The sequence below is a fragment of the Ochotona princeps genome, chromosome 10 (genome assembly GCF_030435755.1).
Source record: "Ochotona princeps isolate mOchPri1 chromosome 10, mOchPri1.hap1, whole genome shotgun sequence".
NCBI classification, from domain to species: domain Eukaryota; kingdom Metazoa; phylum Chordata; class Mammalia; order Lagomorpha; family Ochotonidae; genus Ochotona; species Ochotona princeps.
This window is the reverse complement of record NC_080841.1, coordinates 67677405-67703060: the sequence shown is the minus strand read 5'-3', so window position 1 is coordinate 67703060 and position 25656 is coordinate 67677405. Positions and strand designations below refer to the sequence as shown.

At 43.8% G+C, this 25656-nt stretch overlaps 2 protein-coding genes and 1 pseudogene across 9 annotated transcripts in view; 2 read left to right on the top strand and 1 right to left on the bottom strand.

Annotated features, from left to right (window-relative positions):
* LOC105942022 (ankyrin repeat domain-containing protein 62-like) overlaps positions 1-14272 on the bottom strand; it is a 123454-nt gene extending 109182 nt beyond the window's left edge. Inside the window, exons 1-6 of the mRNA XM_058669750.1 lie at positions 13946-14272; positions 10179-10293; positions 9831-10004; positions 8437-8543; positions 5531-5665; positions 3497-3567 (exon numbers count right to left, since the gene is read on the bottom strand). Of these exons, the coding sequence (XP_058525733.1) occupies positions 3497-3567; positions 5531-5665; positions 8437-8543; positions 9831-10004; positions 10179-10293; positions 13946-14169 (826 nt within the window). The 5' untranslated portion in view covers positions 14170-14272. The remainder of the gene's footprint in view (positions 1-3496; positions 3568-5530; positions 5666-8436; positions 8544-9830; positions 10005-10178; positions 10294-13945) is intronic.
* A 5897-nt stretch (positions 14273-20169) lies between these two features.
* LOC131481331 (COP9 signalosome complex subunit 7b-like) lies at positions 20170-23186 on the top strand (annotated as a pseudogene).
* Positions 23187-24538: 1352 nt separating this feature from the next.
* The window catches only part of ABCB10 (ATP binding cassette subfamily B member 10), a 38984-nt gene continuing 37866 nt past the window's right edge, over positions 24539-25656 (top strand). For 2 of the 8 annotated variants that reach the window (XM_058669561.1, XM_058669560.1), the window contains exon 1: positions 24579-25320. In XM_058669561.1, the coding sequence (XP_058525544.1) occupies positions 24819-25320 (502 nt within the window). In that variant the 5' untranslated portion in view covers positions 24579-24818. Of the gene's footprint in view, positions 25321-25656 lie in introns of all 8 variants that reach the window. The other 6 variants (XM_058669565.1, XM_058669563.1, XM_058669562.1 and 3 more) reach the window with 6 other exon arrangements.

Here is a 25656-nt window from a genome sequence, read left to right as displayed (position 1 = left end):
ACTGTTAGGTCAATTTAGTTCATACGTGTTTTCTCTATTTAATGTTTGTTCCAAACAAAGCTCAAATTCATTTACCACCTTTTAACTTGCTTTGGAAAGAATTATTGAAATGTTCACTCTTTCTTAGGAGTTTACTTATTGAATCATACCATCTACTTAGAGAAAAGTTTAAGAAGTACTCAAGCAGTAGTAGCAAGAGAACTACCTAACATACAAAAATACATACATGGCGAACATTTGATATAATTGATTAGATACTGTTTGAGATAACGGCTTTCCATATGGAGATGCCTGGATTTCAATTCTGGCTTTGTTTCTGATTTAAGCTTCCTGCTAATGTACATGCCAGAAGGTAACAGCAAACTGCTGAAGTTCTTTGTTACACATGTGGGAGGCTCAGACTGAGTTTCGTACTCCTGGATTCAACCTGACTCAACAGTGTATGTTGCAGGCATTTGGGGGTAGAATCAGCACGTGGGAAATCTCTGCCTTCACTTCTGTTTATCTTTCTAAATTAATTAATTAAGAAAGAAAGAAAGTAAGTAATAAAACACTGCTTCCTACCTCAAACTGTAAAATGCATCAACAGTTCTCACTCTCCTTGAAATGAGAAAACAGGGCCTGGCATGGTAGCTTAGCAGCTAAAGTTCTCGCCTTGCATACACTGGGATCCCATATGGGAGCTGGTTCTAATCCCAGCGGCCCTTCTTCCCATCCAGCTGCCTGCATGTACCCCGGGAAGGCAGTTGAGAATGACCCAAAGTTTTGGGATTCTGCACCTGTGCGGAAGAACCAGAAGAAACTCCTGGCTCCTGGCTTCAGATTGGCACAGCTCCGCTCATTGCGGCCACTTGGGGAGTGAATCAACAGACAGAAGATCTTTCTCTCTGTCTCTTCTCTGCTCTGTATATCTACCTTTCCAATAAAAATATAACAAATATTTTTAAAAATGAGAAAACAATTGTTCTACTTCACATAAGTTAAGTCTTCCCTGGGAATCTCTAATTTGTCTTCTTTCCAACTGAAAGGAATGGCTTTGTGAGGGCGATTTTATAAAATGCAACCCCCATGGGACTTTATCTTGCTTGACAGTTTATGCGTCCCCACCTCATTGAGCAGATGCTAGAATGCCCAACGGCATAGTAGCATGTGATGTATTTTCTCACAGCCTTCACTTAGCATATGCAAAATGGTTAAAGAAAGAATGCTTTTACAGCATGCACAGCCTAGGCTGATGCATAAGAGCAAAGAACCTCTTAAATGACTACATGCAACTATTTTGGAATTTCAATTTTTAAACATCTAGGGAATTATCCACTGTATTATTCCAAATATATGACTGTATTTGGAGAAATGGAAACACTAAAAAAGATAAACAATCGACAGTTGATGAGGGGGCGAGAGGAATAAACAGGCATAGTAAGGAGCATTACTGCCACAGTGAAACAATCCTCTATCTGATATTACATAGTAGATACACATTATTATGGTATGTTTCCAAATCTCCACAACATGCAACATCAAGACTGAACCCTCAGGTAAACTAGGGAGTTTGAGAGACAGCCATGTGTGTGAGTGTGAGTTCATTTATTTTAAAACATACTGCTCTGCTGGAATACATTGATAATGGGCAAAGCAGGGCACGGGTAGCTGGGAATACATCAGAAATCCCTATGCTCCATGTTGTTGTGAATCTAAAATTTTCCTAAAATGCAGCTATGAATAAAAAATATTTACTGGACCCACTATTATGACCTACCACAGCAATGCATAATCAGCTAAAATTAGAGATCATTTAAGGAGAGAATAATAAAATACAGGTATTATCATCTAAGTTCCAGGGCCAGTGTTTGGTATGGTGGCTAACACTCTCATAATACCTGTAACTCACATCACACTCCCTTCACACTTCCAACTTTAGCTTCCTGCAGTGCATCCGGTAAATGGCAAAGGTGTTGGATCACACAGGTTAACACCTATCACACAGTTAGGAGACCACGATTAAGTTACTGACTCTGGATTTGACCTGGATTAGGCAACTGGGGGATGAAGAAGTAGATGGTAGGTTGACTGCTTGATACCAAAAAAATTAGTAAACAGTTATGTTCTAAAGTATATAATAAATAGTGTGTTAAATAAATATTTTGAAATCGTACACAGGACCAGAAACACAGCCCATGGCTCCCAATTGGGTGATAAAAATCAAACTTATTGAGCATTAGCAGCAATCAGGCTCAAACCAGCACTGCACTGCGGATGTGGGCAGCCAGGCACCATCTTCACCACTACATCATGTGTTGGTCCCATGATTTTAATCCTAGTAGCAGACATAGATGAGAAAATAACTGATAACCTAATCTTACATTATTTTAGAACCAAAGGTACTTGAATTGACATACATTCATCTGAAATCAACAGGATTTTTACTAAGCATTATTCATTGTAAAAATCAAAAGAAACATTAATTTATTTTAACAAGGGAAGTTTGCTAAAATGTGACTATAGAAGAAACAAACAAAAGTTTTAAAATTTTTCCCCAGGGCAAGCATTTGATATAGTGACTAAGATGCCAAGTATGATTGGATACCTGTGTTCCACCTTGCAATACCTGAATTTGATTCCCAACCTTGCCTCCTGGCTGCATTTTCCTACTTAATACCAAAGAGGCAGTGGTGATGGTGATGGCTAAATTACCAAGTTGTTCTCCAGCATATGGAAGGAAGAGCTAGAGAAGGGGCCTGAAATCCTGGCTATGAATTCCCTCCAACTCATTGTGAGCCTCTGGATGACAGATCAGTGGATATGAACTGTTTCTTTGACTCTTTGTCTCTTTGCCTCTCAAATATAATTATAGATGTAGCTATAGATATATCTTTTTCTCAATTAAACACATGTCAGAAAACAGAAAAACAGCTATAACTGGAGACTGAGTTTTCAAAATGGTGATGTTCCACCTCATTGTTTTTCTACAAAAATATTTCAAGTAATTCTGAATTTTAAATTGATTAAGAATTTTATTAATAATGATCAAGAATTCAATTGCTGGGCCCGGCGGCGTGGCCTAGCAGCTAAAGTCCTCACCTTGAACGTGCCGGGATCCAATATGGGCGCCAGTTCTAATCCCGGCAGCTCCACTTCCCATCCAGCTCCCTGCTTGTGGCCTGAGAAAGCAGTTGAGGACGGCCCAATGCTTTGGGATCCTGCACCCGTGTGGGAGACCTAGAGGAGGTTCCTGGCTCCTGGCTTTGGATTGGCGCAGCACCAGCGATTGTGGTCACTTGGGGAGTGAACCATCGGATGGAAGATCTTCCTCTCTGTCTCTCCTCCTCTATGTATATCCGCCTTTCCAATAAAAATAAAATAAAATAAAATAAAATAAAATAAAATAAAATAAAATAAAATAAAATAAAATAATTGCTAATCAAATCTTTATTACTCTTACATCATTTTGCCTCTGGTAGGACTGCTAAGGGTAATTCACAGTCACAAATTTTACCTGGATTGTGATTTTCATGAATTTCACGTTCATGTTCTCCTTCACAATATAGGATCAGCTGATAATTTTCCCTATATACAAAATTAATAAACATGACTTTTGCTTGAATATCAAAAAGCAACACTCATAAAAGGTACTAAATACATCATTACTAGGAAATATCAAAACAAATAGAACTTTTGTTGTAGCAAGATACTTCATAATTACGGTTTATAATTTTATCTTAAGTTTCTAGTTAAAAAAATAGTAACATGAAATAATCATTAACTAAGGATGATATCACTTAGTAAATTAACTTGAGTTAGTATGACATAATAAATGGGTCCTAATTTCAGAAATCCTGATTCTGTAGTTAACTACTGTATTACAGTTATGTTAACTACAATTAAGTCATTGTTTTAATCTCAAAGTCTTCTCAAAAATAAAGATGTTTCTACATTTTCACTAAATGCTATGAAGATTTAATGAATTAATATAAAATAGATAAATGCTCAATAAAATGGTTAAACAAGGGAACACTTCGTTCAAATTGGTTACTGAAACTGTTTTTGGAATCCCAAACAAAACCAAGGTGTTTATTTTTTCTTCATTCAACATATCAAATGTTAAAGTGTTTAGCAAATTCTATTGGTTTCTAAATCTTATTATATGTTCCATATGACTTGTAATTCTGGATATCTTAGACATTTAATAATTTGTAGCAACATGTATCCATGAATATATCAACTCATTAAATTAGGTAGCACAATTAACACTTACATTGATTTTGTCATTCACACTAAGTGAATGAGTAAACTAAATGAACTAATCACTGTTGGTGACGACTAATATTCCCTCTAACTACTCAAACTGTGAATCAGTTGCTCTTTCTTAGAATTTTTCTGTGCAACTCCAACTGACTTCTCCCTTCAACTCCAACTGATTCAATAGCAGACCATACACTACTTTTTTACATGGATACTGATAAGTTATAGATAGGACTTAAAACACTTAAACCCAAACAGCATAGTTTAGATTCTAAGGATTTTGAAGAATGTCTTTCTTGCAAGCCAAAAAATGAGACTGTTTTGAAAATATGAAATGCAGATTAAATACTTATCATTTGGAAATTTTTCATTAATATTGAAAATAGACCGATTAACTGTGATGCTACACAAACTGACACACGCTCTGGCAAACAGTGACGCAGGACATCCCACAACCCAAGAAATAAACACGCAAGCTATAAATAGGCTTTACTTTTTTCATTCTTATTTGAACCCCTCTGTCAGACTGGAATGATACCAACCAGTATCTGGTAGCAAAAGCAAGAATCTCTTCATGAAGGTTTGGGCCGAGATATTGACCCCATGCAAAGTTTTCATGATTCATCAATTTAGAGGTGTATGCATGGCTAAAGCTAGAATACCAAGATACCAGGATATGGTTCTAATGCTTTGGGACAATAGCTAAGTATGTAGGTAAATCCTCATGGAGATTGGGATTTGGGATTAATAAAGAAATCCTGGTAGCAGAGGTTAATAATTACCATACTCCAAGCAAAGTTTCCATGGAAACATTAGAGCAACAGAAAAAAAAAAAAACAGAACCATTAGGACATTCCTCTCTCCATTTCCAGGATGAACTGCCTGTGCCAACCTTATAGAACCACTTAGCTTCCTGCGAAATTCAAGGAGAAGGATTCAGGAGCTAGCTTCAGAAGAAAGTGCAAAATTCTCTGCTAATGTGAGCACTGAAATTAACTAATTGGGAAAATCAAGGTATGACACAATTTGGACTGCAAGCACAAGGGTTGTACTTGCAATAGTGTGAACAATGGGTGCATCCTGAAGGACGAACACTTTCTGATGTAAAGAATCTGATATCCGTGTGTACTTGTCCTACCAGACAACCTGTTTATTTGGTTGCTCATTGATAAAGTGTAGTGACTCACTTCCATTCCAAAAACTCCTAAGCCTAGTCATCCGAAACAGGCGATATAATTACTTTCAACTTCAATTTAATGTTGAGTAGAGCTACAGTTTAAAAACTCACATATTACGATTATGAAGAGCATACGCCTTTGCAGAATGGCCAAAGATATCTTCAGAAAACACATCAACACCTCTTTCAAGAAGAAAGCTTACTGTGTTTGCTGAACTATACTGTGCTGCAAACATGAGGGCAGTTCTAAAAAAACCAGAAAGAACTTTGTTAAAATTTTAATAAAGTTACCCAAACAGCATATTTAATATATTTTGCCAATTTCATATCTGGTCTGTGTATACTTGATTGCTTATCTATATTAGAACAGGTATAAGCATCTTGCACAAATGTTTTTCTCTATAAAATAATTTCAGGACTAAAGGGAAAAGAACAAAAGGAAGCTTCTAGTCCAAGTGGAAGATTCTATAAAAGTTACCAAATTGAGTAACTTTTATGGATAGTAATTCTGTTGAGATGATTTATCTAAATTAAACATTTAAAGAAAGAATTTTCCATATCTTCCAGTTTCATACATTATACATCTGTCAGCAAGAGATTAGGGAAACAAATGTTGTTTGCAGGCGTCAAACTCTAATAATGTAGTGGTGATGATTAGTATAGTGGTTCCTTAGCAATGTTGATAAGCATGTGCCAGGTACTGAATTAAATTTTGTATAAATTATATATAATTATAAATGTATTTATAAGTTAATTACATAAAGTATATTTATATTATTAATATAAATGTACTATACACACATAAAGATAAGTAGACACAGATAATATTGATTAGAGATATAAAACCACACTTGAAGTATAAGAGATATTATTATTTCCCTTTCATATCAGGTAAGATTTGATAATCGGTAGTGTTTCCAAAGTTACACACCAAGTAGATGAAACATGGGTAATTAAACCCGATGTTATGTCTTTTCTTTTTTATCTCTCATTACTGTCTTCAATGGATTAAACTGACTTTTCTTCCTGATGCTACGGGGGAAGGCATTCACCGTGGATAGTCAGACACAGACCAAGAACCCTGCCCGTAGCCAGTGCCGTGGTGCCAGCAGCAGCACTGCCAGCCCGTGCGGGTGCTGATTTGACTCCTGGATGCTCCATTTCTTTTTTTTTTTTTAATTTTGCTTTGTGACACTGTTTCATAGCCTCTGGGATTCCCCCACCCCCTCCCCATGCCCTACTGTACCACTACTCCATTTCTGATCCAGCTTCCTGTTGCTGTGACTGGGAAAGCACCGGAGAAGCAGCTGCAGGCATCTGGGCAGTGAAACTGGATGGAAGCATTTTTCTAATTTCTCTCTCTTTCTAATAAAAATTTTAAGAGCAGGCCTTTAAAAATAAACAAAATAAATACATCAAAACTGGGCCCGGCAGCGTGGCCTAGCGGCTAAAGTCCTCGCCTTGAACGCCCCGGGATCCCATATGGGCGCCGGTGGCCTGGGAAGGCAGTTGAGGACGGCCCAAAGCCTTGGGACCCTGCACCTGTATGGGAGACCCAGAGGAAGTTCCTGGCTCCTGGCTTTGGATCGGCACAGCACCGGCCGTTGCACTCACTTGGGGAGTAAATCATCGAACGGAAGATCTTCCTCTCTGTCTCTCCTCTCTGTATATCTGACTTTGTAATAAAAATAAATATATGTTTTAAAAATAAATAAATAGGGCCCGGCGGCGTGGCCTAGCGGCTAAAGTCCTCGCCTTGAAAACCCCGGGATCCCATATGGGCGCCGGTTCTACTCCTGGCAGCTCCACTTCCCATCCAGCTCCCTGCTTGTGGCCTGGGAAAGCAGGAGAGGACGGCCCAAAGCTTTGGGACCCTGCACCCGTGTGGGAGACCTGGAAGAGGTTCCTGGTCCCAGCATCGGATTGGCGCGTACCGGCCCTTTGCGGCTCACTTGGGGAGTGAATCATCGGATGGAAGATCTTCCTCTCTGTCTCTCCTCCTCTATGTATATCCAGCTTTCCAATAATAAAAAAATAAATAAATACATAAAAATAAATAAATAAATAAATAAATAAATAAATAAATAAATACATCAAAATAAACTAGACATGCAAGCAAAAAACTGTGAAACCACAGTCTCTGGTTACAATAATCTATATTCCCTGTGGAATAACATACTTCTTTGAAAAGAAGGCCATTTAAAGCAAAAAGTCATCCAAAATATAAAATGATGTGCAATTCTTTTTTGTATTTAAGACAGTTAGTGATGGCATAATAAAGACTATCATATTCAGACATGAAGATACAATGCAACAGGCATCACTAATTCCAAATCAAAGATGGACTCCCAATGCAACTGTTAGACGTATCTGGACAATGGGATGCTGGACTGTCTGACATCGGCCTGTACCAGCAATGTCAGGGCATACTTAAATAACAGACTAATGGTCTTATGATTCTTATGAAGGACTAAACTATTGTAATAATATAGGGAAAATTAGTCTGGAGGTGGGAATTTGGGAAGGGGTACGGAAATCCCAGGATCTATGAAATTGTACCATAAAATTAAAAATTTAAAAAGCAGTTTAAAAAGTAGTATATGTAAATATGATTTCCTAAATTATTTTAAACTGTCTTAAATACAAAATACTGGCAGTTTCAAAAGTAGTATATGTAAAATACTAAAAATGTTTCAGAAGAGTTAAAGACATTAAAAGGTGAGTCATTAATAAAATACTGTGTTTTATCAAATCGGTTCTCTAGCTGATACGAGATCACACAAACACAAAAATCGGATCACAAACAAAATATCTAAGCCACTATTAAAGGTGATATGGTTACCATTATATATTGTATTGGGTTGTCTGAATCGTTGCTTTTCTCCTAACAGATGATTTGTGTTGCGATGTTTCACTATACTTAAATACAATATTCCTTGCTAGTTTCGTATTTCTGATTTAAATGATTACTAACACTAAATCATCACTGAACTTAGAAAAAAGAATGAATACCATACCTATTCATATTATCAGCTGCATAAATATTTGCTTTTTCAGTTACTAAGAATTTCACCATGTTCTCTCGATTTTCAAGAATAGCAATCAAAAGTGGTGTGAGGTAATTCTGTAAAACAATTAATGCATCATATTGCATATTTGGCAACTGAACTGAAAGAATTTCAAATGACTCTACAAACACACACTGCAGCAGGTAAGTACAGGAAGCTCTTTCTTCCTAGCCCTGTGTCTTCACGTGTCCTGTATCTTTTAAAACATCCCTCTCACTTTCCTCATTTCATGAAACCTGGTCATCTCCATCACTGGCTTCAAATACTTACTTATTCCAGGATTCTTTGCTTCTAACAGGGCATTCATCGTGACATATTGTAATTACTTGACAATTTCCTACGAAACCAAGAACCTCTTGGAAGTAAAAACTATGTATTTTATTTGTGCAACTCACACCATAAGGCACAATTCTAAAAACTAAGTATTTTTACTGGGTTGATAACACTGTTGAACAGTGTTTCTCGATGATCATTTTCAAGAATATTTACTTTTGCACAATTCCTGTACTGTGCCTCAAAATAGAATTTCATCACCATCCACATTTGGGAAATTTTACAAAACAATGAGTCATGTGCCCAGGAGTAAACTCGTGGATGAGCGCCTTCTACAAGCACAGACAGCCTCTACACAGCACACCACTCAGCAACGAAGCTCAAGCATCCCTAGTCTGAATGTTCTCACAGATGTCTACGTTTCCACAATTATAGAGGCAAACTACACACATTCCTGTGCCACAATCAATCTACTCCCGATGCTCTGTGTCAGCGGGAGATGTGTTTCCAGATGATTTTGGGAAAGCGGGTATTGGCATGGAAGACCTTCAGTTTCTTCTGCATCACCTACTTTGCAAAGAGAAACATCAACCCGGACTTGTACAGAAAAGTGCTAATAAACCACAATATATCATTTTTCAGCATTTAAATTTTTTTCATTTTAAATTTTCATGATATACTTCCACGGGCTCAGGGAATTCCTCTCCCACCCTCCCCCAAACTGTTTTCCCTCATGTTCATACAAGAGCAGAGTCCTTCAATAGCGTTTGCCTTCTTGTGTTGTCTTATGCTAACTAGGAAAAAGTAAAAGATAAATATCACTGAAAAATAATTTTCCTTTAACCAATTCATTGTTTCCACAAGTATATGGCACAAAAGCTTATGTCTGTACTTTCTAATGTTTCTTGATAGAAAATATCAATATTAAACTCAAATATTAGCCAATTATTATAAAGTATCTTCACTCAATGAAGCCTGGCTTTTAAACATGAAAAATTACCACTATATTTGACAATATTAAAACAAAGTTATTTTTGCATAGTTTGAAAATGAAGTTGGCTGATCTCTACCTTATTTCTTCTTTCAATATCTGCCTTGTGGGAAAGCAATTTTTTTGCCATTCTTATATTCTCACCATAGGCAACATAGTGGAGTGCGGTGTTGCCAGTGTTGTCCGTATGGTTTGGCTCAGCACCATGATCCAATAAGAGAGTAACACATTCTTCATCAAGGCATTGTATGGCCTGTCAGTAATACAGAAATGGTAGATTGTAAACTCTAAGAATCAAAACTAATTATCCTAGCCATCTAACCAACTAGCTGCATTTAAATGAAGATAAATTCATTTTTATTCTAATTTTTATTCTAAACATTGAAACAAATTTCTTCCTATGCTAGAATGATTGGACAGTATATACCTTCATCAGAGGAGTTGCATTTCTTCTATCAACAGGATCAATTAGGCAATTTCTCTCAATTAACAGACGGACCACATCTGTATGGCCATTCGCACAGGCCCAGTGCAGAGCAGTCCTGCAAAAGTGAAATGGCTTTTTAGGAAATTATAGTGCACAGTTTCAAACATTATACATGTAATCCAAGCATAAAATAGATTGATAGTTGCCTGTTCTCAAAAGAAATCATATTAATGAGCCCTTATTATCCCATGGTGATGAAAGAGAAGCCTATTTGAAGAAAAAAGCATAATCATTACACTAGTGGCAACTTTGTTGACTCCAATTGTAAAATCTGTCTCTTTATAGTTATCACCAGGTCTTAGCATGCCATATCCCCTGCCTAACAGAAAGGGGGGAAATTAACATTGTGACTTTTTAAAGATGTATTTATTTTTATTGTAAAGTCAGATTTACAAACAGGAGAGACAGGGAGAAAGATCTTCACAAAATGGACACAAAAGCCAGAGCCAAGCCATTTGGAAGCCAGGAGCCAGGAGCTTCCTCCAGGTCTCCCATGCGGGTACAGGGTCTCAAGGCTTTGGGCCATCCGACTGCCTTCCCAGGACACAAGCAGGGAGCTGGATGGGAAGTGGAGCAGCTGGGATCTTGGAGGTTGCAAGATGAGGATTTAGCCACTAGCCTATCCTGACAGGCCCCATTGTGATGTTTAAGATGAGAATCTATGCAAAGTGTTTACAATAGTCACAGGTACAACTAAGAATAATTGCTCAATATACTTATTACTGATACTGCTACTTAACAAAGGCACAATATTGATTGAGCAAAATAAAGCAATCATCTTGAATGTTCTTCGAAGTTTGAGGGATATGAGATACTAACACTTAAGATGCTAACACTTACTTCCTCTCATATGTACATTTCTGAAAATTACAATCCTAGTGTGCCTAGTATTAAGTGCAATTTAGTATATTAAAACAGGGCCGAGCCAGTTCTATCCATATGATTGGCAGTAAAGTAAATTTAATCCCTGGGGAGCCCTATACAGAAAGCACTGAGTTAACAAACATGCCTACAAAGAAAATAACTCTTTTAAGCCAAAGGATCGTTGGGATCCAAGTGAGTATGTATTCAATGTAGACTTATAAGATGAATGAAAATGAGATAGATTCAATCATTCCTATCAATATTTAACACACCTACACATTTTCAGAATGGATGTTAGTTGCTATCTTTCACAGCTTCCTAACCCTACAAATGCTTTCCTTCGAGTGGCAGAAGGAAACGCTCTCATCTAAACTGAATCTTGTTACTTCAATTCTGAATTCCTCCACTGGCTCCGCTAGGGCAGTTAAACAATGCTGTGAAAGACGCAAGGGTCCTAACAGAATCTTCACAGCACACAGTTGCGTTACGTTGAATGAAAATACTAAAACCATGGCAGAATACACTGTGGTGCTTTAGTACTTTTAAAAAGAGTATAGAACAATATTTCTGTTAATGATAACAATTGACAGTTTGTTAATTTTTTATGGTCAGAAGGATACAATGAAGAGCAATGATTAATTTATGATTGTCAGCATATAGGATAGAAACATTTATATGACAAAAGGTATACATAATGCACACACATAATCAAGTTAAGTTCTTTTAATTTATAAGAGATTAATTGCTTCTAGGAGATACCGATCCACATGCATAAACACAAATAAGAGAAAGTGAGAGATTATTTTTATTTGTGCAATATTTATAATTTTATGTTCTCAAACATCTCATTAATAATAAGCTTTATATCCATATGTGATTTGGAAATCACAAATAAAGTTTAAAAAGTCACATAAAATTAACTGAAAAGCAATCAATGTTATCTTTTTCTCTTTTGGATAATACAAGTTTGTAGTCCATTGGTTCATACAGTCGAAGTGACTCTTATTCTCACTTAATATGTCAGATTGCATGTTTGCGTGGATCTCACGTTTTCAGTGTATCCTATGGGTACATCATATTTACAAAATGCATTAAGGCTGTGATTTTATAAAATAAATTGAAATGAAACTCCACCATCACGAGAGTTAAGTGAAAAAAGCAGAAAAGGAAGGCGGGAGACTGAGGCAGGGAGAGAGCAAAGGGGATATGTGGCGTTTCTTCTGAGAATGGTACCTGTCAAACACATGGAATCTGTTTATGAGTTTAAAAACTAAAGAAGGAATTAATGACAGATATTTAAATGAAGAAAACTGAATCAAATAAGTGCTTCTTGATACTCTGCCACTTAAGCAGTTATAAGTAATTTAATCCTCAGGTAATAGAATACTGTTCATCCTCATAAATTCTGTGATAAAATTAGTGTTTCAATCATCATGTAACTTAAATTCATTCTCTCTCATCAAATGTTTCCTATCTCCATGAGTCATTTATAGTTCTGAAAAAGTTGTTTTTCCACAATCAAATTATTTTTTTCTTTTTCATTTCAAAGAATCCTCTGTAAAGTGAAGATATGTCTTTCAGAATATATATTTTACATATATGTGTATATTATATAATAAATATGTAATTATATATAATAAAATATATATTATATAAAACACATTATATACATAATGGCGCCAAATGGACTAGTTTTGGCATTGGAAGACCATTTTCAGGCATTTTTGCCTTTGGTTATTTTTCCCTGACAGGGAGTTTTAAATTTTATTCTGACAAACAAATCTTCAGAGCATTTGATTTTTAAAGTTACTTAACAATGACAGAGCAACAATGAGGTGCAGCACCTCAACTGTTGACATATGTCTTGTTGGAGTTATAAACCAGTATAGACTACCCGAAAAAAGCCAGGTTCAGCAAAATTATGCTTCAATGCTATAAAATGCTAAATATTATGATGAATATAGACACGAGACAGCTGAACAGTAATCTATAGCCATTTTAAGGTGTATAGAACCCGGTTGTGTATAAACTAAAATTGAAATGTCAATGAAGTAGTCACAGGATATGGTTAAGAACTTGCAATTTTTAAGCATATTGGTTGCTCAATACTATGTCAATTAATTCCGTAACGTTATAAATCGCTGTTGATGTTATGTTGGGCCTTTTAATTGATTGGGATGATACTCTGCCAGCTCTACCTTCAGACCAGAGATGGTCTCCCCAAGAAGCCATTGAACTCATCTGGACAATAAGATGCTGGACTGTATGCTTGGTATATGCTTGCAATGAAAGAATTTCAACTGAACTTGAACTGTGGTAATGCAACAAGGTGGAGGAATCCACCGTAGGGGGAGGGTTTGGGGATGGGTGCGGGGAATCCCAGTGCCTATAAAACTGTGTCACATAATGCAATGTAATTAAAAAAAACAACAAAAATAAAAAGTTGCATACCAAAAAAAAAAAAAAAAAAAACAATGACAGAGCACAGGGATGTATAGCTCTTGGCACCCATTGGTTCCTGCCCTCATGTCCGCAAGTGGCAAGGATGGGCCCAGCTGGAGCTGGGAAGCTGCGTTGGAAACACAGCGGCCGTGAATCCAGGACACACCCTGCTCATCTGAGGAGTGAACCAGCAGATGGAAGATCTGTCTCTTCTTCTCTGTAACTCTGACATTCAAAAACCACATGAAACCTAAAAAAAAGAAAAAGACTGCAGGGGCCCTTCAAGTGCTCTAAAGGAAACCAGGAGAGCCTCTGCCTCGCAGGGAAGTCCAGGGGATAGGGTCCTTCTGGCCCTAGGGCACAGCCTTCGCACCCTGCCCACTGCTCCCAGACCCTATTACCTGTCCTCGTAATCTTTATCATTGACACTGCAGTAGCCACTAAAAAGGAGTTGCTGCACTCCAGCCACGTCACCCCAGCGGGCAGCTTCATGGATTTTACCGAGGTCTCCAGGGTCTCGGATGTGGTATCCGAAATGCGGTCGCATGCCTAAGGGTTTTTCAAACCCAACAGAGGACCTCAAGTGGCGTGGACGCTTAGTTGCCCAAGTAAAAAGTCTTTTCATATTTAAGGCCACCAGTGGCTTTTATCCATCTCTGGAGCCCAGTGTTAGGAAATCAAGCAACCGCTTGGCAAAATGTAGCCCCGCCATACCCAAGTTCCAGGCAGCATAATGAAATAACGAAATAACGGTAGCTGAGCAACCCCTCCCACTTAACCAGGCCCCGCCCCTTCCTCTCGGATTCCCCTTCCCCCCAGGACCCCTGGCCCCTCGGGCAATAAATACTGTTTTTTAATCCAGCAGTTATGCTCAGCATAGACCTTAATGAGTTAAGAAGCTTACATACAGTTACACGGCCAGGTGTCCCACCTGTTACCATGCCCAGGAAGAAGTCACAGCTGGCCGGGTTGAGCTGGAAATGGAGCAACCTTCCCAAGTCCAAGGCTGGTCAGCGGTGCTTAGGCAGCTGAACTTTTCCGTGTCCAGATCAATGTCAGTGACTCCCAGGGCAAGAATAGAATTCCCCAACTGGCAATAACTGAGCTCCCACTGCCATCAGGTCCAGGGACCGGAATGGGTCCAGCTATGGCAAGTGCTGTACTGCCAGGCTAGTATCTCCAAGGGATCCTGACGTCTGAGCAGTCCCCACGCCAGAGGCTATGGGAGGGAAAGCAGAGACCCTCACGGGTCGAGACTGGAATAGAGCCCCTGTTAGCAATCATTTGCACTCTCACTGCTGGGTGAGCATCAGGAAGACTGGCAGCAGGCAGTACAATGGAGCCTACTGTCAACACCAGCTGCTGTCAATAGCCAGAAATCCTTAAGGGAGTTGCTGCCAGCAGCAAGAGTAGCCACTGCTGGGGCAGGGTGCAAATGGTTGTACCACCTCTAGTAGCAACCACAGCTGTGGTTCCTGTTGGTTCCAGGGAACTAGTAGCTATTAGTGGCGATTATGTAGGGAGCAAAGCAATAGTATATATTTGACCAGGCAAAAGTTGAATACTAGCATTTTGTCAGTAAAGGGAACAAATTATTCCTTGAAACATGCTGCACTGACAAATACATATTCTAGGTTTCTTTGATCTCTAGAGCTTAAAGAAAAATACCTGATCTTTTTCTGCATTGCCACATGCCTTGGTTACAAGCAAAAAGATGGAGAAAGCCTGAGGGCCTGAGGGCCTTTATGTCCAGATTTTATTGGTGCTAAACTATCCCTGATAGATCAGGGGTCATGGGGAAATTCCCCACCTTCTTACAACATTTGAGGCAGACTTACATATATTCCACTGGATTCTGACTCTCTAGAAAGGTAATTTTAAAACAGTAAGAAAAAGTTCCAAAGACGTGTAATGGCATCTGAGAACATTCTGGGCAACCTCTTCAAGGTGGTAACCACGGTTTTTTGTAACAAAAATCAGGAGGGGTCCCAACAGCACAGCAAAATGATAAGAGAAGGAGTACACTCCTGGTGGTGTCTCAGTGCCAGTGAGACTACCCCAGGACCTGCCAAGCACTTTTGCCACACAGGCACTGGACACCGCACCAAGGATTGTCAGAAATAACCCCAGAATCATGTCCAATCTGCAGAGATAACTGGCTATTTGACTACCCCAGAGGTCGAGAACTCTGTGATTATATATTTTAAACCATGGTACTGAAGGGGTCTAGGGTTCTGCTTACATGCTCTGAAGAATCCTAGCAGCACCTGATAATCCTCCTGTGGCTATCGTAGTGGAAGGAAAGCTTAGAAATTCCTTCAGGACGCAAGACAGCACTTTAGCTTTAGACCTCTCTCGTCTCATACAGTGACCAGAAAGATGTCTCAGGAGAGCCCGGCGCGATGGCTCAGTGGCTAAAGCCTCACTTTGCACATGGGGATTCCATACAGGCACTGTCTCATGTTCTGGCTGTTCCACTCCCCATCCAGCTCCCTACTTGAGGCTGATGGGCTTAACAACCCTAGATTAGTCTAAAAGCATGTTTTACAATATTAGTGCAAACATTCTCGAGCTCTTCAAATGGTCAATGGGGGGTGGCTGAGGCAGAACGAATTGTTAAAGACCCACTTACCAAGACATTATTAGCATCATCAACTCCCAAGTTCACATTGGTTTTAAAAACCAACTCCACAGGGGCAAACATTAAGAAACATTAATGCCTCAGTCAATCTTCCAATCTTCCTTTCTATTCTTCCTGTTTCTAGGGGAAGAAGAGAGAGGAAGAGAGGGCTGTTCTTAGCAGCCTAACCACAGGCTCCTCCTAACCTAGCTCACACACAGGCCGATAGGTTTTGTGGCCTTGCCTAGGTTAGTGTGCCCCCAGCTCCAACTCTCACGCTCACCAGCAGGAGCAGCAGTCCAGCAGGGGGGTCCCTGCAGTCTCCTCCTGGGCTTGCACCACCCTCCCAGAGTTCCAAATGTGCTGATGAATGCTGCAGCCCAGTTTGGCAAGGCCTGCCTCACTTCAGCATTTACCAGTAGGTGCTACACAGCCTGGCTTCGCCTGGTCTGCCCCTAGTCCTAGCTCATGCTGCTGAGTGCCGCAGTTAAGCTCAACCTGGATAGCCCCCAGACCAGCCCTAATGTGAACTGTTGTGGTGCAACCTGGCCTGTCCTGCACCCCACCCTGGTTCTCAAATTGCCACTGGGTGCTGTGACCTGGTGCAGCCTGGCCAACCCCAGACTTGACCTGCATGTATGCCTGGCCTGGTTAAGCGCTGCTCCCTGCCTTGGTTCTTGCACTCATTTGCCGGGACTGCATCCCGACAGAGAAGTTCTTCAATCTCCTCCATCAGGTCACCTCCCAATCGCAGGTCTTGCCCACACCAGTGGATCTTTGACGGGTACGTGCCTGGCAGGTGTGATGGTCTTGCTCAACCAGCCTACATCCATTGTGGTTCTTGCTGTTGGGTGCTACAGTCCAGCCATACCTGGCCCATGCCTGGACACAGCTCTCGCATGTGGTCAGTGGGTGAAAAGACCCACCCCAGCCTGTACTGGATCATTTTGATTAACATATATCAAAATATAAAATATAATATATATCAAAATATAAAATATAAATTCCTTGGGCCTCACCATTCTGGCACGAGCAAGCTGGAGTTCTAGGTTAGGCAAGAACTGCAGACAACTGACAGACTTGTCTCGCCAAGCATCTAGAAAAATCAAAGAGGCACCTGAGTTACCAAGCATTCACCCTGTGCATATGACTTATGAAAGGTAGGAAAGGTGGGGCAGAGATGACCCCTGAAGGCACTTTGGGATAGCTCAGCCTGAAGAAGGCTGGCTGAGATGGGCTAAACTAAAAGCCTCACTATTCACAGAAGTCAGCCAAGATTCTGTTGCTGTTTTCCAGATGTTTTCAGAAATTAACTCACCCCCTTGGCCTTTGCTGATTCTTCACTCAGCTATGTTTTCCCAACACGTTAAACCTGGACACTACACTGTCTTCAAGGAAGCTATTCAGTCACCTCAAGTTATACAGCCTAAAAGATAAATTTTTAAAGATTTATTTTTATTGGAAAGTCAGATATACAGAGAGGAGGAGAGACAGAGAAGAAGATCTTCCACCTGATGATTCACTCCCCAAGTGATCACATCAGCTGTAGCTGAGCCGAACTGAAGTCAGGAGCCTGGAGCCTCTTCCAGGTCTCCCATTCTGGTGCAGGGTCCCAAGGCTTTGGGCTGTCCTCGACTGCTTTCCCAGGGAGCTGTATGGGAAGTGGGGCCGTTGGGATAGAACCGGCACCTATATGGGATCCTGGCATATGCAAGGTGAGGACTTTAGCCACTAACCTATTGCGTCAGGCCCATAAAAGATAAATTTTTAAAATCTTGTCAAACACAGTTTACAAAATATTGACTTCACGGCACCCCACCCCCAACCTACTACTTCCAAAGAGGAGCAAAATACCATTTTGTTTATTCCAAAGGTGGAATCGCCTGCTTTTCCACTTAACTCATGGGAGACCACATAACTACTGACCTCTTACACAGTCATGAGTGTGGCTCTCAGGAAGACCATGGGTAGCAGCCTCTACTCTGCTCATCTAACCCATGAGGATTCCTGGTTCTCTGTGAACAGAGAGAGTACTTCCTGGCCCTACCAAATGTGGGTGGTAGCCAGACTCTAATATGACTGAACAGAAGTAGGGACCACAGCTTAGCATCTCTTCTCCCTTGCTTTGTCTGTGTAGGCAGCAGTTACAAGACCCAAGTCTTCAATTCCTTGGGGAATAGTCCATACACTCTTATCCTGACCTACTTCTCATGATTCAGCTGTAAAATGTGTATGTAATGTATGTGAGTACTAGTCCCAAGGACTCTTTACCAGGCGCAAACTGGGATCCGAAATTAATTCCTCCAAAATCTGGACGGCAGAGTGAGCCAGAAGCAGACTTTCACTAGACAGTGCAGCAAAGAGTAGAACATGGGGGTAGAACTACCCTCTGATGCCTCCCTAAGCAGGACCTTGTACTGCCCTGTACTCCAGGACCAGTCCATTCTCTTCCAACACACACAGTAGCAGCCATGGATCTTCTGCCCCATACCCTCCATGGGGACCCTGAACTTGCAAAACACAGAATCTCCGCTGATGACAGGCCCCATCACTTCTCTGTGAAGTTCTGCCTGTGAAGGCTTTGCTTTTGCTGATACTCTTCCTGTACTGGCCATTCCATTGTACAGGTAAACACCCTGTTCAGGAAGGGTGACTAAGCAGTATGCCCGTCACCTGCTGCCACTTTAGCTCCTAGAGAATCTGGGAGCTCTTCTCTTTGAAGACAGTCCAGTGACATCATTCATGCCGGGGCATCCATACACTGTGCTATATCCAGAAACTTAATGAATCTTCCAGACAGTCCTGTTGCATAGTGCATACTAGGAGATGCTAACCAGCACCTGAAAGCCAGTTTCAACACATCTATACAATTTACCCTAGGAGGTATTGACATAAAATTTGGAGATCAGCAGTGTTCTATAGCCTGGGATTCAGACCCTCATCCTCTAGGCACTGTGATACCCTGCAGTCCCACTTCAGGCTGCTGGACCTCAGCTGTGTGCTGCAGCTGACAGTACAGCTTCTCCCTCACTTCCCTCCTGATAGATGGGTCCTGTTCACAGGCTGGCTTGAAGCACACCACCTTCTCCACGTAAGACACCATTTCAAAGATTATCTCTGCCTCAGCTGTGACTCATGATCACATTGTGGTAGATCTCCAGCAGCAAGACCTGGCATCTCATCCATGGACTGGCTCCAACAGACCCTCAATTGCCCTGCCATCTGCATCTGTCCTCAGCAGACAGTCATGTGCAGAAGCCGCCAGGCATCCCAGTCATCCACATCCAGGAAGAGCTCAGCTGCCCACAGGCATCACTTGCCTCCAGCTATTGGCAGCAATGTGCCTAGTCAAGGCACCCAATCATCCAGACGCTTGTAATTATCTACTACTTAGGACCTGCTCGCATCTACTGGTATGCCACACAGGTCTCAACCTCCTATGTGGCCACAGGTGCTGACACATGCAGGGACTCTTAAGTTTGTTATCTTGTCCACCACGGCAAAGGGGCTTCTTGATAGTTATTTCAAAGTTGTCAGTTCAGCCTGTCTGTCTGTCTGTCTGCCTTCCTTCCTTCCTTTCTTTCTTTCTCCATTCATTTTAATTGGACAGGCAGATTTACAGACAGAAGGAGGGACAGAGAGACAGAGATCTTCCATCTGCTGGTTCATTCTCTAAATGGCCACAATGGCAAGAGTTGAGCTGATTCAAACCCAGGATCTCCTATGTGGGTACAGAAGTCCAAACAGCTGGGCCATCCTCCACTGCTTTCCCAAGTCACACGCAGGGAGCTGTATCGGAAGTAGAGCATCCATGACTCAAACCAGAACCCATATGGGATGCTGGTGCTTGGAAGAGGAGGAATAGCCAGTTGAGTGATCACACCAATCCCCAAAGTACTTTCTTGTGGCAGCAACCCATGCTGTATTTCTGTGCATGTTTGTGTTACTACAAGTCCTATTTGTACTGTATCCACATATTTACTTCCCAGGAACAGCCTTGCCAAGATGCATGAAGCCACTCCTAAGTAGGCACCCTCTGTCAACATTCCACATGAATGACCCTGGCCACAGTGCTTTCCCATGACCTGGGACCACGTGCCCTTCTGTGGGGCTGGATTCTCATGATAGGCCTGCTGCTCTGCCCAAACCCTGTTCAAGTGGTACTTGACCTCAGTTCAGTTTGAAGGGCCCCTAGCAACAACTCGAAGAGGATGTTTACAATAAAAAATAAAATTACATGTCAAGAGTTTGGAAAAAAAAAAATTACCAGAACTTGGGAGCAGGAGCCCACATGCTAGTGCAGGGGATTAGGCGGCTGCCTGCCATGCCAGCATCGCATATCAGCCACAGTCCTGCCACTACCACAAGCTGTAAGCTTGAGGTAAGGTTAATATATACATATATATATATGTTAATATATATAAGGGTTTATATATATATATATATATATGTATATATATATATATATATAAAAAGGATCAAATAACACCTTACCTTGACTCTCTGCTCACTTCAATTATTTTTCTGCTGACTCTGGGCCAGAGTGCTATTTGGAAAAGCTGAGCAGGCTCCATGCTGGGGAAGGCAGGAAGCAAAGTCAGTCTGGAATTCCCACTTCTCACAGCAGCAAATGTCTACTGGAAGGTGGGAAAGAAGAAATAAAGGGAAGGATAGATCTGGGTGGAAACCATCACCTTCTTTCGCCAACTAGCAGGAGTTCATTCTTTAGCTGCTCCAGTTGGATTCAGAGGGGAGGTAGTAGGTAGCATGTTGTATGAAGAACTATACCACTTTTTTTCATGAGTCATTTCACAAAATTTGCCCCCCAAAAAACATGTCTCCTAGTAAATTAGGAGACACTACACCACACACCACACTAAATCCTGAATTCTAGAACTTCTGCACCCATGAGAGGCTGCCCTTAATTGTGGTTATCTCGGGGGGTACTCCATGTCACTCTGAGTTCAAAAAGCTGGATTTTAGAGGCCAACACATTTGCTGCTCATTTCACAGACGCAGCAAAGGCAGCACTGCACCCCACCTGGTGTTTGCATCCTGCATATAAATCACCTTGCAGGACCTCAGTCAGGGCCAGCAATGTCAAGCATTGTCCTGGTGGCAAGAATTAAGAAGGTGACAAAATGTCTTAAGCATCAGGGTCAGTACTGGAAAACTTATTGTAAGGCATGGTGCTTTAAAAAAAAAAAAAAAAAAGGCCGGGGCAGGAGGACAGGCAGGATTGTTACAGCTTCATGATTCGGCACTGCAATGGAAATGAATTTGTTTGAAAATCAGAGTGACACATGGGAAGGGAGGCAACACACACATACACACACACACACGCAGATCTCTCATGATTCCTCCAATGTTCTCAGCAGCTAGGGCAGGCCTAGAGCAAAAGCAGGAGGAGCCGGGAACTCCAGGGCTCTCCCATGAGGCACAGGGACATCATTACTGGATCTTTCCGCTGCTGCCTCCCAGGGTGTGCCTTGGCAGGAAACTGAAGTCGGAAGAAGAACTGGGACTCAGGCCCAGGCACTGTCATACGGAGTGTAGGCATCCCAAGACCTCAACACCGAGTGTCCCACTTTTCTACAAACATGTCGCAATCCTTTGGTATACAGAAAATATATACTGTGTAAACGTATTCCCTACTCTGTGCTGAAAGACCTGGAGATGCAGAATCTTCGGAAACTAGAAGACCTCATCATTGAGGCTGTCTACACTGACATCATCCAGGACAAGCTGGACCAGTGAAACCCGCTGCTAGAAGTGGATTTCTGCATTGGCTGTGACATCCGAAAGAAGGATATCAATAACATTGTTAAGGCCTTACAGGAGGGCCTGGCGGCGTGGCCTAGCGGCTAAAGTCCTTGCCTTGAACGCCCCGGGATCCCATACGGGCGCCAGTTCTAATCCTGGCAGCTCCACTTTCCATCCAGCTCCCTGCTTGTGGCCTGGGAAAGCAGTTGAGGATGACCCAATGCATTGGGACCCTGCACCCATGTGGGAGACCCGGAAGAGGTTCCAGGTTCCCGGCTTCGGATCGGCGCGCATCGGCCCGTTGCGGCTCACTTGGGGAGTGAATCATCGGATGGAAGATCTTCCTCTCTGTCTCTCCTCCTCTGTGTATATCTGGCTGTAATAAAATGAATAAATCTTTTTTTAAAAAAAAAAAAAGACCTTACAGGAATGGTTACCAACGTCAAGAAGATTCTCAAAGCCACTGCATCCTCCTTGGCCCAGGAGATGCAGCAGCTGCCTGAGAGGGAGGGTCCTCCTCATGTCGAGCAGAGGCAGCCCACCAAGATGTCCAAAGCGAAAGGCCTGGTCTCCAGCTGCCATTAGGGCTGGCTTGGGCAGCTGGCACTCACCAGGCCTGGTCAGGCGGGCTGGGACACCGAGGGCCTGCTCCTCCCATCCCTACCTGCAGTGAGTCCCAGACCTGCCTGTGTCCTCACCAGCCCCTCCCCACCCCGTGGGTACTGTTCCAGAAGAACCAGGACTCCTCTCCCTGCCTCCTCCCTCCGACTAAGGGGTTCCTGGATGCCATTCCTGTGAGCAGCGCGGATGCCGCCCTGCCTCCCTCCAGGAGGTTCTGGTCTCTGCGGAAGAGCTCGGCTCCCTTGCAACTTCTCTTTCGCGCATGTTGTTTTGTCAGGCTGGCTATGGTTTTAACCAGCCCACAGGATGGCTGTGGAGGAGGCCCCTCCGCATGGGGAAGGCACACCTCCTGCAGCCATAACCCCATGGCTCCCACTGTGGTGCAGACCATCTGGAGGCAGGCCCCACGCCTCTTTCCTCCCTGCCTTTCCCTGTTGGCGGCTCCCAGTTCAGGCCAAGGAGGGATATGACACTGTGCTGTGTTTACTAAACCTGTGGGTTTTCAGCGCTCTAAACCCAGGTCTGGTCTCCACTGGCTAGGAGTGCTGGAATCCAGGCACATGCAGAGCGGCTGTGGGGGATGAGGGCAGAAGGTTCTCCCGGCCTGGGGCCTTCACTGGAGGCTCCTCTTGCTGGCCGGCTGCTCCTCGGCTGCTCCTCGGGCCCTCCACGCTCTGCTACTGCCTCTGGGCTGCGCTGCAGTGGGGTTGCGGCTGGGGCCTCTGATGAAGGCCTGGGCCGTCTCTGTTTCTTCCTTTCTGCTCGTCCCTGGCTGGTGACCCTGAGCCCCTGATGATGGCATTCTCCTGGCAAGAGAACAGGACTGGACTAGACTTGCTGAACTTGAACAGTTTCAGGATATATATATTGTATAGGTTCTAATAAATTTCAACATGCTTTTTCAAAAAAAATGTGCCAACCACGGCTGACGCATGTTGCAGTCGATGACACATTGAAGCCTTGGAACTACCCTATGAGGCAGATACTACTGTGGAACCCATTTTTTAATGAGCAAACCGAGGCATGCATCAGTACAGGGTCACAGTTGAAAACCAGGGTTTACACCCCAGGCACTTGTATCGCTGGGCCTGATTCTTACATTAAGAACCCCAGGTGGTCAGGGACTTTCGTCTTTTTTTTTTTTTTTAATACAAAGAGCATGGGTTTTATGTAGTTCATAGCTATAACGGGAAATTTAAATTTTTTTTTTTATTTTTTGCCCCAATTCCGACTTGAAACAATTCTGCCCTATTTACCCGATTTGCGGCTCTTGTTTCTGTTGGGTAGAACCTACGGAGCAACTGTCCCACCTGTCTCACCAGTAGAAGACAAAACTAAAGTCAACTAGACTAACTCTGCCTCACCAGTAGAAGACAAAACTAAAGTCAACTAGACTAACCCCTATGGGCTAGCTCAGTCAAGTGTTGCGTCAGAGTTGCCCCCTCTACCCGCAGAAGCACCTTGCGGCTTCCAGTCCCGCTGCCCTCTTCCGCACGTGCGTTACAAACCATTGTGTGCTCACTGGCCTGCTCCACGCTGAGCTGCCTCGAAGCCTCCACCACGTCCACCTTCGCCTTCTCAAAGTGACTCCGTTTCACCGTTCACCTAAGACCCTCTCCGCAACGCCTTCCAGAACTGTGCAGACCCGCAGCCGAGGACCTTCGCGGCCCTTCCGCATCTCAGCCCAGCTCTCTACAGCCGGATGTGGGGTAACAGGGTCACCCCTGCCAACCTGCACTCCATCAGGCCAAGGCACCGTGCTCCCACCCCACCTCCTGGACCCAGGTCTGCGCACTCCGCCCAAAAGGCTGGCGTGAGAAAAAGCTGGCACTGCTCGCTAGAGGAGACGACCTGACAGAAAACCAGGAAAAAGCCTCCGGCGCGGTAGCAGTGCGCAGGCGCGCCAGGGCCACGCTCCATGCCCCGGCGCAGCCCTGTTGGTGCTCTGGTCCCCAACGGGGGGCGCTGCGGGAGAACGCCACGGGCGGGTGTTGGGTGGGCTGCTCCCGGGAGTGGAGTGCAGGCCGGGTCGCCGCCCCAAAGGTGGGGCCTGTGCTGGCCTGGGAGTGCCCCGAAGCGGGATGGGGATAGGGCGGCCGCGGCTCCGGGCGCTACCCCGGGGCGCCGACCCGATAAGGCGGGTGACAGCCGGGCCTGGAGGGGCGGGCAGTACCGCGTCCACGCCTTACGCTCGGGGCCGGGCCAGGAGGGTCCTGGGGTTGGCGGGTGCCGAGCCAGCCGGCTGAAGCGCACGGGTCAGTGGCGGCGCCATGCGCGGCTCCGGCCCCTGGCCGCTTCTGCTGCTCGCGCGGCACTGCCCGGCAGTACCGGGGCGTCTCCTGCCGGCTGCCTGCCTGTGGACCCCGGTCACTCGCGCCCCAAGGTCTCTGCCCCTGCTGACGGGCCTGAGAGCGGCGCGGCCCTGGGGCGCAGGGCCGGGGCTCGTCGTGGGTACTGGTGGTGCGCGCTGCCTGGCTGGGGGTCCCAGGGGCTCCGGGCGCGGCGCGGCCGTCGTGCGGCTCTTGGGGCTGTGGGCTCGGCCTTGGGACGCCTGCAGGTGCGGAGCGCTCGTCGGGCCGGGGACTCGCCGGCTCCTGAGCGCCGGGCCCCCTGGCGGCCCCGCAGCCGCTGCCCGGGCGGGAGGCGAGGCCTGGCGGCACGGGTCGACGGCCACTGCTGAGGACGACTCGCGCCTGCGGCCGGCAGAGGTCCGGCGTTCGGAGGCCCGGAAGCTCCTGGGGCTGGCATATCCCGAACGCGGGAGACTGGCAGGTAGGGGGTGCCCCCAATCCGCCGCGCAGCTATTGCTCCTCGCGCAGATTCCAGGTCGTCAGACAGCTCGTCTCCGCTGCCCTTGATGGAGGGAGGCGGAGGTTTCACCTAGGGCTGGTGCTGCCAAATTCTGCCCGGGCAGCACACCTCTGAATGGCCTTTTGAAGATTTCGGATGATGAGGACGTCTTTCCAGAATGTTGTTTGGTTTCTTAATTTGGTGCACGTTATGCAAAATGGCTAGTGGCTCGTGTGGGGGGAGTCTTTGGATCTGTTAGATTTCCATGTGAGTGCATGGGCCCAGACACTTGGACCTCTTTTCCTGCTTTCCCAGGTC